The sequence below is a fragment of the Salvelinus fontinalis genome, chromosome 23 (assembly GCF_029448725.1).
Source record: "Salvelinus fontinalis isolate EN_2023a chromosome 23, ASM2944872v1, whole genome shotgun sequence".
NCBI lineage: Eukaryota > Metazoa > Chordata > Actinopteri > Salmoniformes > Salmonidae > Salvelinus > Salvelinus fontinalis.
Window position 1 is genome coordinate 22,234,308 of NC_074687.1, and position 15,250 is coordinate 22,249,557.

Here is a 15,250-nt window from a genome sequence, read left to right on the forward strand (position 1 = left end):
AAAAATACTAAATTAACAATTACGTTGATGACTTTTTGCAAATCCAATCAGTTTCCCACGTTGATTCAATGTCAATAGAAATATAGTTGTTGTTTAAATGACGCGGAAACAACGCTGATGTAACTAGTTGTTGCCCACTGGGAGGCGACACAGGCAATTTCTATATCCTTGAGTTGGTTTCTCGGCTGGGGAACTCTGTCAAAAAGAAACAAATGGTAGTGTGTTGGGTGAAACCGCATTGTCAAATAACCCCTGCACTCCCATGTTCTTTATTTGCAAACAATATGTGCCCGCGAGTTGGCTACAGCTTCCGCGCTACCCACTAATTACAGCGACACACACTCCCTCCCTCAATATCTCACTTCCCCCTGCTCATGAAAACTTCTTGCAATTCTGAATGTACTTGTTCTCACTGACACCAGGGCATATTTTGGCATAGGATTTAGGAGAGTTCTCATTTGTCATAAAAAGGATTATCAAACAAGTCTTCGAATTGGATTCTTGGGAGTGTTTCACAATGGGTCGCAGTGGAGTTCTCGGAGCTAAACTTCACGGGACAGTTTGTTTTACTTCGTGAGACGCCAGCGATGGAGCGAGGACAGCGGCGAGGCGCCGGGACACTCTACGCACCATACTGACATTATTACCGGGAAGTTAGCTACTCCGCCAGGTTCGTCTACGTTATCTCTCTGTTTACTCGCTTCTCTCTCTTAATACGATTGATCCTTTATTATCGAGAGGAGGAATCATAGACCATAACACCGAAATTAGTTGCTAATCTGTGTGATTGTGCTATTGCAAAAATACCCACCCGATGTGTCTATTTTTTTATCAAATAACGTTTGAAGATGTGCGTTAGAATCATAGCTTTTGAAATGGAATGTGATTTTAAATGAGATTTTCATGATAACATATATGATAAACCAGTGCAGGAAAGTATGCCATTCATTGAGCTGGTGGTAGACTTTTGAGATCGAAAATTAGGATTTGAACCCTGCACGTTTTTTTAAAATTAAAGGCCCAGTGCAGTCAAAAACGTGATTTCCTTTGTTCTGTATGTATTTCCACTCGATTCGGTTGGAATAATACTGTGCAATTCCAGTAATGCCTGTCCTACTAGATTAATTAATTTATATTCATTAAATAAAAAAATGTATCAGCAAGTTAAAAGAGAACACATATCCAGGGAATGATGGCCTTATTAGTGAATTCTATAAATATTTTCAGGAGGATATTGTTGAATTTATATTTAATGTTTTTAAGGAGGAAATTGATTTAGGGGTCCTGCCTGTTTTTATGACACAAGGACTCATTTCTGTAATCGCCAAACCAAACAAAGATCCTATGGTAGAAAATTGGAGACCAATCACATTAATGAACAATGATGGAAAGCTACTTGCATCCATCTTTGCAGAAAGGTTTAAAGGTCTTGACCAAATCATTGATGATACCCAGTCTGGTTTTATGAAGGGCAGACATATATGTAATAATATTCTACTAGTACTGGACTTATAGACTACAATGAGCACATTATGAAAGATAGATTTATTTTATTTGTAGACTTTTACAAGGCTTTTGATAGAGTTGAACATTATTTTCTTTTTGAGACTCTTCAATTTTTGGGGTTTTGGTCAATATTTTCAAAGTGTAATTAAGACACTTTACAATAATATTAACAGCTCTGTTAAATTATCCCATGGAACTTCACATTAGACGTAAAATTAAAGAAGGATGCCCAATTTCTCCTTTCTTATTTTTATTGGTTACACAAGTTATGGCACTTCATATAAATAAGGATAGTTTTAGGGGTAATCAGATACTAGATAAAGAGATAAAATGTTCAATTTTTTTTGAAAGATCATAATGAAGTCAGGAAAGCTATTGAGTGTATTAATGCCTTTTCACATGTGTCTGGTTTATCTCTGTATATTAGGGAATGTGACTTAAACTCAGTATGTAATATCCCTGTAAAAGATGTGATCACATATCTTGGTATTAATGTACGCAAAGATCCGAAAGAAAGGGACAATTTAAATTTCTCTCCTATTGCAGAGAAAATTGGAAAGAGATTTAACTCCTGGTTATTAAGAGATCTTTCTTTATCTCTACATGTACTTTTGTCAAAATCTAAAGGTCTGTCCAGATTAGTTTATATCTCCCTTGCCTTGGATGTTCCACTGTCAATAACTAAAATGGTTGATACCAAACCTCATTATTTAATAAAAGCGGTAATATGTAGCACCCAAAGTGAGGGAGGGTTGAATGCTCTGGATTTTAAAACCTCTAATATAATCTTTAAGATCAAATGGCTACAATACTATTTAAGAAATAAGGATTGCATTTGGAATATAATCCCTCATTTAATATTCCAACAGTTTTGGGGTCTAGAATTCTTACTTAAATGCAACTTTGATGTGGGTAAGATCTCTATTAAGCTTGCTGACTTTCATAAATAAGTGCTTCTAACTTGGAACCTCATGTACAAACATAATTTTTCTCCACATAGATATACAATTTGGAATAATAAAGGCATAAATATAAAAACAAGTATTTTTTTCCGGAACTGGTTTGACAACAGCATTATCTCGGTTAAACAATTATTGAATAATGATGGACAACTATATGATTATCCAGAATTTAGGAGAACACACAATGTTACATTCTCTCCTGAGGAGTATCAAATAGTTGTTAGAGCTGTCCCTAAAGGTGCTATTCTTCTTTTAGGAGAATATAACAATACTCCAAGTGCAACTGTTGAGGATTTTGTAGCCTCAATACAGCTAGAAGGAATTGACATTTTAAACTCTATATGTAATAACATGTATATAAGAAAACTATGTCAAGATGTTACTTTTCCCTCTGCTAAAATGTATTGGAATGCAGCCCTAGGACAAGGGAACTGGAACAAAGTCTCGTTGTTGTCTAGCAAATATTGTATATCTAATAAGGTGAAAGAAGTATCATACAAACTCATTCATAGAATCTACCCTGTGAAGACCTTTATTATAAACAGATTCAAAATAGCTTTTGATAATAAATGTGTATTTTGTGGTTGTGACCCAGAAACTCTTGAACATTTATTTTGGGATTGTTATGTTAGAAGATTTTGGAGTGAGTTAAAATATTTTATTTTAAAATAAACAACTATTAATTTTAATCTGAGAGACTCTGATATTCTGTTTTATTTTTAGCCAAATGATATGGACTCTGATTTAGCTTAATAAAAACAAAAATTATACAATTATACAATTATCTGCTGCAGAGGATATATTCTGCCCTTGAATTGCATTCCCATGCAAAACTAGACAGATAGCTAACAACTAAGTCTTCAATAAAACTCCCAAGGCGTGACTTTTCTTGAATGAATATATTAAAAACGTTTATGTTGTGAAACTGCAAAATACAGAAAAGAATATACTTTAGTATTCAATTCAGACCGACATACTGTAGCTGTACATAATACATTTCAAGTTGCATGAATACAAAGCACGTGCTACGGTACCATGCATCTGGCATGATGCTAAACCATATAGCTAATTGTTACTCATATGGTAATTGGCTAACTCCTTTAATTACTCTAATAATGTACAACCATCTCTGTAGAATAACAAAGCATATTACATTAGAAACAGTAACAAAACTACAGTATTGTATATTTTATAATTCGTTTGCATGACCCACGAGCTAAGTAATACAGCTGACGGCACACATGAAAGGCATTGCAATTTGTGTGACTAAATGCAACCAACCAACATTGATATGTAAGCAACTCTATCAATAACACGATTATCATCACTAGCTAAATGCTTGAATCGAACTTTCAAACAAATATTTTCCAAGCGTGACAAGAAATAACTACACCGAAAGACAGCGTTGTTTTTAGCTGCTTCTATGCGTGCAGAACGAATTCTCTACTTCCTGTTTGCGTACAGTCTTTCTAAGTACCAGAAAGCTCCTCTAGGGGGGCGAATAACACCATGGAACACAATGAAAATCCATTTTAACCATTGTAATAAAATTATCTGTTACCTTCTAACAGGATGGCAGCACAGGATACGTTAATTAAAGTTACCAGCCTCAGAAAATTGCAATCCAAAGAAATTCTTCACAGAGTTCAAGTAACAGACACATCTCAACGTCAACTGTTCAGAGGAGACCTTCATGGTTGAATTGCTGCAAAGAAAACACTACTAAAGGACACCAATAATAAGAAAATACTTGCTTTGGCCAAGAAACAAGAGCAATGGACATTAGACTGGTGGAAATCTGTCGTTTCGTCTGATGAGTCCACATTTCAGATTTCTGGTTCACACCCCCGTGTCTTTGTGAGATGCAGAGTAGGTGAACAGTTGATTTCCGAATGTGTGGTTCCCACCGTGAAGCGAGGTGGTGTGGGGGTGCTTTGCTGGTGACACTGTCAGTGATTTATTTATTCAAGGCACACTTAACCAGCATGGCTACCACAGCATTCTGCAGCGATATGCCATCCCATCTGGTTTGCGCTATATTGGACTATCTTTTGTTTTTCAACAGGACAATGACCCAAAACACACCTCCAGGCTGTGTAAGGGCTATTTGACCAAGAAAGAGAGTGATGGCGTGCTGCATCAGATGACCTGGCTTCCACAATCACCTGACCTCAACCAAATTGAGATGGTTTGAGATGAGTTGGACCGCAGAGTAAAGGAAAAGGAGCCAACAAGTGCTCAGCACATGTGGGAACTCCTTCAAGACTGTTTGAAAAGCATTCCTCATGAAGCTGATTGAGAGATTGCCATGACTGTGCAAAGCTGTCATTAAGGCAAAGGGTGTCTACTTTGAAGAATCTCAAATATAATTATAATTTTTTTGGTTACTACATGATTTCATATGTGTTATTTCATAGTTTTAAAGTCTTCACTATTATTTTACAATGTAGAAAATAGTAAAAATAAAGAAAAACCCATGAATGAGTAGGTGTGTCCTAACCTTTGACTGGTACTGTACATATTATTCAATATTTTCATCCGAACTGCTCGCGAGGTCTGCATAGCTGTTACGCCTGCTCCCGCTCTCCCTCTCAGGTGCTTGAGTGTGCCAGGCTGCCTTTCATTACGCACACCTGCCACCATCATTACGCACTTCAGCGCTCATTGGACTCAGCTGGACTCCTTCACGTTTTGATTGCCTTCCCTATCTGTCTGTTACCTCTGTTTCATCCCCATGTCAGCATTATTGTCGTTTCCGTTTCCCCTGTCCAGACGCTGTCTGTATTCTGTTCCTGTCCGTGGTGATTAAATGTTCACTCCCTGTACCTGCTTCTCGTCTCCAGCGTCGATCCTTACAGAATGCTGACACCACTATACGAAGCATCAGGGAGGTTTTTGTTTTTTGTTTTTTGTTTTGTTGGTGACGTTGGGTCTGGGTGCTGTCGCCAATGGAACCGGGGGTGTCTCAGTTGGCTCGTCGGGCTTCCACGCCTTAGCTGGCTCGAGAGGTTTCCTTGTCCAGGTTGGGTCGGCAGGCTCCCATCCCACGTCATGCCTCAGCCAGCTCGTCGGGCTCCTACGCCTCAGCCGGCTTATCGGGCTCCCATCCCACGTCATGCCTCAGCCGACCCATCAGGCTCTCACACCTCAGCCGGCTCGTCGGGCTCCCATGCCTCAGCCCGCTCGCCAGGCTCCCATGCCTCGGTCGGCCCGTCAGGCTCGCCCAGGGGGGGAGGGGGGGAGGCTTACTGTCACACCTGCTCTCACTCTCCCTCTCAGGCTACCTTTCTTACACACACCTGTCACCATAATTACGCGCCTCAGCGCACATTGGACTCACCTGGACGTTTTGATTGCCTTCCCTATCTGTCTGTTTCCTCTGTTTCATCCCCGTGTCATCATTATTGTCGTTTCCGTTTCCCCTGTCCAGACGCTGTCTGTATTCTGTTCCTGTCCGTGGTTATTAAATGTTCACTCCCTGTACCTGCTTCTCGTCTCCAGCGTCGATCCTTACGACAGCCAGGCGCTAAAATAGAACTTGGTTCTATTTTAGATGCTTGACTTACTGAAAGTCTCATCCTTCCTTCTACTCATTGATTTTTACAAGCATATACCCACGTGGGTGATTAAACGATGTGAAAGCTGAGCGAGGTCCACGCTCCATTCCAGTCAGTGGCGGTAATGCACCTTAAAGTTGGTTGCCAACCACCATATAAAATCCACAGAAGAGAAAAAGAAGAAAGAAAGATGATTGAGGAGAGATTCATCAAGTTTATCATATTTATCTCACAGGACAAATTAGCTAGCAACAGCAAGCTAGCTAAATGTCCAAGAATGCTTCATGTGTGTTTCGACCTGTCCCCAAATTAATATAGTTGGTTTTGGTATTTTATCCTGTGAGTCATGAACGCGTCTGGTGGGGATAAACAAAATCAACATGCGCACAATGGCAGATTCATGCGCGGAGATGGTTCGATCAGCATGTAAGAGCTGTTTGAAAAGACTGCCTTTAATTTCAGCCTGTTTTGGTGACATCACCAGGCGGTAAATTAGTTAATAGACCAATAAGAGAGTTCCAAACCTCTCTGCCAATAACAGCTATTTTTCATTTTCCCCCTCCCAACTCAGACCACTCCCAGAGAGTTCTGCCAACATTTTTGCTTGCAAAATTGCTCTTTATTAAGAAGCTATTTTTGTTTCTTTTTTACCATTTTAATTGAAAACAATCACAGTAAGGTACTTAATTGTTACCCAGAAATTATTTTATATTGAGATAAAAATGGCTGCATTGAACATTTAATTGTTTTTATTTGAGATTTTAATATTTTTCACTCATTTTATTTTCTCAAATATTTTTTATCAGAGGATTATAAGACAAAGTAGTTTGTTTGAAAACATGCTTATTTTAAATCAGTTTAAAGTAAAACACATTCTGGAATTTATTTAATGTTTATGTGTATGGGAGACCGGGGATGAAGTTAACACTTTCAATATCTACAAGCAGAGACAAGATATACTAACTCTGCACCAGCTATGATCTAAGCCCACATCATGTAGAGAAGGTGCAAAAACCAAAGTAGGATGATTTTATTAGAAGAAATGTGTTTTTCGAAGAGGGAAAGCAGAAAACCTAAACAAAAATCGAATCTATACATTTTCTCCACGTTGGCAAGGGCAAGCAATGCCAATAACTGCATTCTTACGCTTGATCATCTTTAGAATAAATTGCTAAATGGATTACAGCGTGAGGTGGAATGTTTCAATATTGCCCCTGCTGAACACTGGCCGGGCTTTGTCCAGCTGTGCTAATCGCATGCAGTTCACCCATTGCTCCCGCGCCACCCCCCTGATCTTAAATGGAGAGAGGGGATTGGGTCAGGCAAACTGACATGGACAATAAATGGATGAAACATAATTTCTCTATTGAAAAGGTGGACAATAGTAGAAACATAGCCACCTATCACTGACAGTCCTACTGGCCATTGATCTCTGACTGATTATGATAGCACATCATCTAACAGGTGAACATAATGGATGTAGCCGAGTGAGGTGACTAGTGAAGTTGTCACGAGGCTAACTATAAGCTCTTACAGTAAAGTTGTCTTCTCCGCCCGAGTCCAGGACAAATGTAGACAGAGACACACCTTATAACCATTATGCAGTGTACTGTCAAAACATGTCCGTCACCTTGCAGCCGGGGCTGGAATCGGGTTTCATGTGCATTGCTCATGCTGAACTCCGTGTTAGGTGTTAACTGACCTTTGTTGACCTTGTCAAGGTGCCACACTTTTCAACATGGTTGAAACTGATGGAGAGGATTTTGAAAAACCGGTGGAAAGCCTCTTTGGCCCGGTTGTGTCTGCAGGAAATCCCAAAGCTGTGATCTAAACTGGGAAAATGATGAAAGGATACGAGGAAGGAAACTACAGGCATTTCCCAGACCCCCAGAAAAGAAACGGAAGAAGTCATTGTTCATTGGACAAGACAACTACAATTCATGTCATCTTAATCGGCCTAATTACGACTTATACCATATGCTGTCTGATATACGGCATGGTTGTTTGTATGCTTACAGGCTTTGGTGGCATTATAGTAACTTGTGTCTTTTAACTGGTAGTTGTTGAGGGTTGTTGCCCAGAGAGGAAGCATGTACATTCTGATGATCCTTGTTTTAGTCAATAACTTATTTACCCACTGAGATTGAAAAACAATCCTGGCACTAGACCTCTGATTAAAGATCCAATGCAGCCACTTTTAAAAAATCTCAGTATCAAATAATTTCGGAGTAACAATTAAGTACCTTATTGTGATTGTTTAGAATTAAAATGGTCAAAAATGTACAAAAATAGCTTCTTCGCAAAGAGCAATTTCTCAATCAAGAATTTTGCTAGTACTGTCTGGGAGTGGTCTGAGTGGGGGGAACTGAAAACTAGCTGTTTTTGGCAGAGAGGTTTCGTATTGGTCTAGTAACCCCTATACTCCGGAATTGGCCTATACGGATAGGGATAAATTGAAATGTTTCTTACAGAAGAAATATGGAAAGCATACAGTATGCATAACCATGGAAGCAATTAAAGGGAACAGTTTGGAGATTATGTGATTCTTTTTAAAACTAAAGGTTAGAACACAACGGTTCACCTGACACACGACCGAATCCAAACGTTACACTGTTGATTTTATGTGCATTTTACATTTACTGTACTTTTTGCCACATTTGTTGATATCGCAATCTGAAAATACTCTGGATACATTCAGTAACATGATAACAATTTTCCTGGAGAATGTGGGGTAGGTGCAACATAAGACAAAAAAATAACAAGGGTTTGAGTAAGAGGCCTAGTTTCACGCTTTTAATGTCACATGCACAAGTACAGCGAAATGCCTTTCTTGTAAACTCAAAACCCAACCATGTAGTAATCAATAACAATGTAATACTAAAAATAACAAGGTAGAACAAAAACATAACATTATAAGAATATGAGAAAGTACGTAAGCATACTATATACAGAGTCAGTCAGTTTCAGTATTTACAATGGTCAGGGATACTGGAGTGATAGAGGTAGATATGTATAGGGGAAAGGTGACTAGGCATCAGGATATATAATAAACATAGTAGCAGCAGCGTATATGATGATTGTATGTGAGTGAGCGTGCATGTGTGTAGTGTCAGTATAAATGTATGTGCATATTATGTGTGTGAGGAAATGATGGAGTGAGTGTTTGTGTGTGTGTTGGAGTGTCAGTGTGCTTGAGTGTGTACAGCCCTCTGAGTGTGCATAGAGACAGTGCAAAAATGTATTACAAGGGTCAACTCAGATAGTCTGTGTAGCCATTTTGTTATCTATTTAGCAGTCTTATGGCTTGGGGGTAGAAGCTGAGAATGCTGACACCACTATACAGAATGCTGACACCACTATACGAAGCATCAGGGAGGTTTTTGTTTTTTGTTTTGTTGGTGACTTTAGCTCCGGGTGCCGTTGCCGATGGAACCGAGGGTGCCTCAGCTAGCTCGTCGGGCTTCCCACCTTAGCTGGCTCGAGAGGTCCTCTTGCCTCAGTTGGATCAGCAGACGCCCACCCCACGTCATGCTTCACCCGGCCCATCATGCTCCCACACCTTAGTGGGATCGTCAGACTTTCATGCCTCACCCGGATCGTCAGGCTCCCATGCCTCAGCTGGTTAGCCAGGCTCCCACGTCTCTGCCGGTTTGTCGGGCTTCTACGCCTCAGCTAGCTTGTCCAGTGCCCATGCCTCGGCCGGCCCATCAGGCTTGCCCAGGTGGTATGCCAGGTGGTGTCCCTATAGGGTGTGGTACTATCACGCCTGCTCCCGCTCCCCCTCTCTGGCCCTTGAGGGTGCCAGGCTGCCCTTCATTACGCACACCTGTCAACGTCATTACGCACAGCTGCTCAATATTGGACTCACCGGGACTCCATTACTTTGTTGATTGCCCTTCTATATCTGTCTGTTCCTCAGTTGGATCCCCCGTGTCAGCATTATTGTCATTATATTCCCCGTCCAGACGCTGTTCTTGTTTTGATTTGATGTCCGTTTTCCCAGTAAATGTTCACTCCCTGTACTTACTTCTCGTCTCCAGCGTCGATCCTTACAGCTTGCTGTATAAAAAGGCAGACAGGCGTTGAGGCATTATTACTCTTTGATTGAACATTAGAATAGTCAAAACGAGTGACCTACTCGGCTTTACACTTGGTATGATCGTCGGTGCCAGGCGCGCCGGTTCCATTATCTCAGAAACGGCCAGCCTCCTGGGCTTTTCACGCACAACAGTCTCTAGGATTTACCAAAATTGGTGCCACAAACAAAAAACATCCAGTCAGCGGCAGTCCTGTGGGTGAAAACAACTCGTTGATGAGAGAGTTAGAAGGAGAATAGCAAGAATGGTGCAAGCTAACAGGCGGCCACAAACAGGCATATAACAGCGCAGTACAACAGTGGTGTGCAGAAAGGCATCTCGGAATGCACAATTTGTCAGTCCTTGCCACAAATGGGCTATTGCAGCAGACGACCACACCGGGTTCCACTCCTATCAGCTCAAAACAAGAAGAAGCGGCTCCAGTGGGCACGCGATCACCAACACTGGACAATTGAGGAGTGGAAAAACATTGCCTGGTCCGACAAATCCCTTTTCCTGTTGCGTCATGCTGATAGCAGGCAGAATTTGGCATAAGCAGCATGAGTCCATGGTCCCATCCTACCTGGTGTCAACGGTACAGGCTGGTGGCGTTGGTGTACTGGTGTGGGGAATGCTTTCCTGTCATACGTTAGGTCCCTTGATACCAATTGAGCAACATTTGAACGCCACAGCATCTCTAAACATTGTTCCTGACCAGGTGCATCCCTTCAAGTCTACAAGGGGATCTGACCCGGTACTAGATGGGTGTATCTAAAAAACTGGCAACTGAGTGTATATAAAACAAAGGAAAATCTCATTTTTTGACTGCACTAGACCTGTGAGTAAAACAATGTAAGTCACACAGTATAGTGAGAATAGCCTACCCTGTCATCAGCTTGCGACTCTATCGATACTGAGAGACAGTCACTGCCCTGGGGATGTCTTAGTCAGCACACAGACAGTGACACATAAAGCACACACACACAATTGTCAGTTAGGACACACATAAACACATTCATCTAGACCCAGGTACAGACAGATACACACACACTCACGCATATATGCACATACACACAACTATAAACTATAAACATACAGATAGATGTACACAAACGACATGTGGCCCATGAGTCAGTGTGATTGTTAAAGAGGTACTGTAGCAGACAGATCGAAACATTGTATGATGTCATGTTCCATTGTGCATAATTATATCAGCGACATGTCAGTGTAACCCAGGTGTAACCTCATAAAACGCCTAAGATAATCCTATGGTTCTTCTAGCTGCTGCATGTTCTGGTTTATGGATGTATTTGTTGTTTATTTGTCAAGGACCAGACCACTCACTTATATGCAGGACCACTGTCTTGCATTGTAAGTTACCTGTCAAGCTCAATAACATCTGTGGTGTCCGGGTAAGTCACGTAGAACAGTATGAGTATGATATTACAGTGAAACTAGTGCACAATAAATACACTCTCACATACATCTAAATGCTTCTCTCTGAAGTGTGGTCATATATTATGTCATTCAGCGCTGTGTTGTTTTGTAGAGACTGAGGACAAGCAGAAGCATGCAATCTTCCTCTCCAATTGGCCAAATCCTGTGCTCTTAGTCGGGTTTGGTCAGACCTCGCTGTGGCCTTCTAAGCATTGCCTTTCCCAGTAGCTTTCCTGAAGTTTCTGTGGTAATTGTCTTGTGTCCAATCTACCCTTATTCACAAAGCTGTGTAATTTTTACTGTCACATTAATTTAACATTTACATTTTAGTAATTTAGCAGACGCTCTTATCCAGAGCGACTTACAGGAGCAATTACGGTTAAGTGCCTTGCTCAAGGGGCAGAGGCAGATTTTTCATCTAGTCGGCTCAGGGATTCAACCAGCGACCTTTCAGTTACTGGCCCAATGCCCTTAACCGCTAGGCTACCTTCCTCACACTCCATTCTGCCTACCTACCGCACACTCCTTTATGAATCTAGTGTTTCAAAGTTCACTGTCAGTGTGTTTCCCCTTAGATTACACTACACTTCCCATGAGCAGTGTGACTGGCCACTGCTAACACCATTCCTGTCCTGTTAGATGGGATTGGGACTTTTGTAATGGCTCCACCCTGTGGTGAGCATTGCGCAGTGTGCTGAGTTCGTTTATTTATGTATTTATTTAACTTTTATTTAACGAGGCAAGTCAGTTAAGACAAATTCTTATTTACTATGACGGCCTAACAAAAGGCAAAAGGCCTCCTGCAGGGACGGGGGCCTTGGATTAAAAATCGAAATAAACAAAATAAAATAAATCTAAATAAAAATAAATAGTAGCAGGAGACTTGGGTATAGTTTTTTAAATCTAGCATTACTTCTGCACTCCTGTATTGTGAAACTCAATATTTCTACCCTGGTGGGAGACTGGGAAGAGAGCATAGGAGTTTGTGTGTTATTAAACACATTTAAGAATGGTATTAAATATATGTTTGTATCTCTCCTCTCAGTTTACGTGTAAGTGTCTGTATGTAGTATTGTAGTGTGTTGAAACAGTTAATGACAGCTATGTGTTGTTCCTCAGGATGTGTGTGTGAGGGCTGACAGACTGGGTCCAGCCATGGAATCAGAGAGGAACTGCAGCTCTTTCTGTGACTCCAGACTCTGCCTCATCCACCCTGGAGTCAATACACAGAAGGGCCTGGAGATACTGCAGAGACTATGTACCCTCAGCACGGTAAACACACGCACATGCACACACACATGCACACACACAAACACTTGTTTTTGTATTGACCTCTGTGCCCATTGCCCAAAGTGTCAGCCCACTGGGCACACAGTGGTTGAATCAATGTTGTTTCCACGTTGTTTCAATAAAATTACGTTGTGTCAACGTGGAATAGACGTTGAATTGACATCCGTGCCCAGTGGGAGGGTCAGGTGTAAGGTTGGTGTTACACCCTTCTAAATTATCTCTTTTCAATTTAATGAGCTAAACTAATAACATATCATGTGAACATTGTGATATTTTTATGACATACTTTTTTCACTGTTGTAATACAATTATGTAGAGAGTTCACCCATATAAAAAGTAATCTGCTCTTTTAAGAGAAGCTCAATGTATTTCAATGTGGTGTCAGGAGGAGCCTGGTGCTGAAATGAAACTTAACAGCAGAGCTGAATGTTGAGGACCCGAACACACTTTCTCCTTATACATTTCTTTGAGCACTAAGTCTCCTGCACTTGGAGTCATCAGGATTCAAGAGCAAAACAAAGATCAGTCAACAACACCCATCGTCTCAGGTAAGAACCCACTGGGCACTGACTTCCACTCAACGTCTCTTCCACGTTGGTTCAACCCAACCAGTGTGTGCCCAGTGGGAAGAGAAAGAACAAATCTTCTCATGTTCTTATGTATCACAGCTACTCTTGTTTGCTCTGTGTTTAAAATTCCTGCTTTATTGTTTATTTAATAAATAAAATAAGTGAGAAGGAAATACATACAGTAAGTGTACATACTTTGTAAATGCTAAAATAATACAGATTGCTGACTCATTCAGGAAAGTTGATTTCACTTTCTGTTTGTTCGCAGGCATGGCATCATTTAGCACTGTACTGTCTGAAGATCAGTTCTATTGCTCTGTCTGTCTGAATGTTTTCAAGAATCCAGTCACAACCCCATGTGATCACAACTTCTGCATGGCTTGTATCAACGAATACTGGAGAACCAATGTCATGTGCCAGTGTCCACTGTGTAAGCACACATTCCCCAAAAGACCTGAGCTAAACGTCAATACTTTCATTTCTGAACTGGTTGATCGCTTCTGGGCACCAGGTCAAGGGAATGACACCAACCACTTGGAGCAAGCGGCGGCCAAACCTGGCGGTGGAGAAGTGAACTGCGACTTCTGCATTGGAGGGAAGGTCAAGGCCATGAAGTCTTGTTAAATTGTCAGGCTTCATACTGTGAGACTCACCTGGAGACTCATAAGAATGTCCCAGCTTTAAAGAAACACAAGCTGATCAACCCTGTGGGGAATCTTGAAGAACGATTGTGTAAGAGGCATGATAGACCTCTGGAGCAGTTTTGTAAGACTGACCAGACATATGTGTGTCAGTTCTGCACAGAGACTGACCACAATGCCCACAACATCGTCTCTCTAGTGGACGAAAGCAGGGACATGAAAGCTCAGCTGGAAAAGATTGATGTTGATGTGAAGCAAATACTTCAGGGTCGACTGCAGAACGTTAAGGAGATTAAAGGAACAGCACAGTCCAACAAAATAAATGCAGAGAAAGAGATAAAGGAAAGCTTGCAGGTCTTTACAGAATTAATGTGCTCTATTGAGAGTAGCCAGGCTGAGCTTATTGAGGCGATTTGAGGAGAAGCAGAAAGCAGCTGAGAGGCAGGCTGAAGGGCTCGTTAAAGAGCTGGAGACGGAAATCACTGAGCTAAAGCAGTGACGCTCTAAGTTAGAGCATCTCTCACACACCAGGGACTACTTTCACCTGCTCCAGAGCTTCCCATCCCTGAGCAAAAAGAACCACCAAGGACTGGTCAGAGATCAGGATTCCGAGTGTTGAGTATATCGGAACTGTGAGGAACGCCGCGAGGACGGCTGGCTCTCAGTTTGAAGAGACACTGAACAAGGAAGTGAAGAGGTTATGTGATGCTGAGCTGAAGATGATACAGCAGTGGTCAGTAGATGTAAGTCTGAACCTTGATACTGCCCACCCAAATCTTCTCCTCTCTGGAGATGCGAAACAAGCAAGACATGCTGGTAGAAGACAAAACCTCCCTGGCAACCCATAAATGTTTTTCTACATTTCCAGCGTCTTGGGAAAGGAGGCCTTCTCCTCAGGGAGATTCTACTACGAGGTGAGGGTGAAGGGAAATACTCTCTGGAGTGAAGGAGTGGCCAGAGTGTCCATCAACAGAAAGGTTATCGCAGCAAAGCCTGAGAATGGACTCTGGACTGTCCAGCTGGGAAAAGGGAATGTCTACCAGGCCTGCATCACAGACTCTACCCCCCTCTCCCTGAGTAAGAAGCCCCAGACGATAGGGGTCAATGTGGACTATGAAGAGGGTGAGGTCTCCTTGTACGATGCTCATACCAAGTCTCGTATCTACTTGTTTACTGGTTGTACCTTCACTGACAAACTTTATCCATACTTCA

The 15,250-nt window shown here is 41.4% G+C and overlaps 1 protein-coding gene across 1 annotated transcript in view; it reads left to right on the top strand.

Annotated features, from left to right (window-relative positions):
• The first annotated feature begins 221 nt into the window (after positions 1-221).
• Positions 222-15,250, top strand: part of LOC129821033 (probable G-protein coupled receptor 156) — a 30,689-nt gene continuing 15,660 nt past the window's right edge. Inside the window, exons 1-2 of the mRNA XM_055878246.1 lie at positions 222-670; positions 12,658-12,810. Coding sequence (XP_055734221.1) covers positions 12,694-12,810 — 117 coding nt within the window. The 5' untranslated portion in view covers positions 222-670; positions 12,658-12,693. The remainder of the gene's footprint in view (positions 671-12,657; positions 12,811-15,250) is intronic.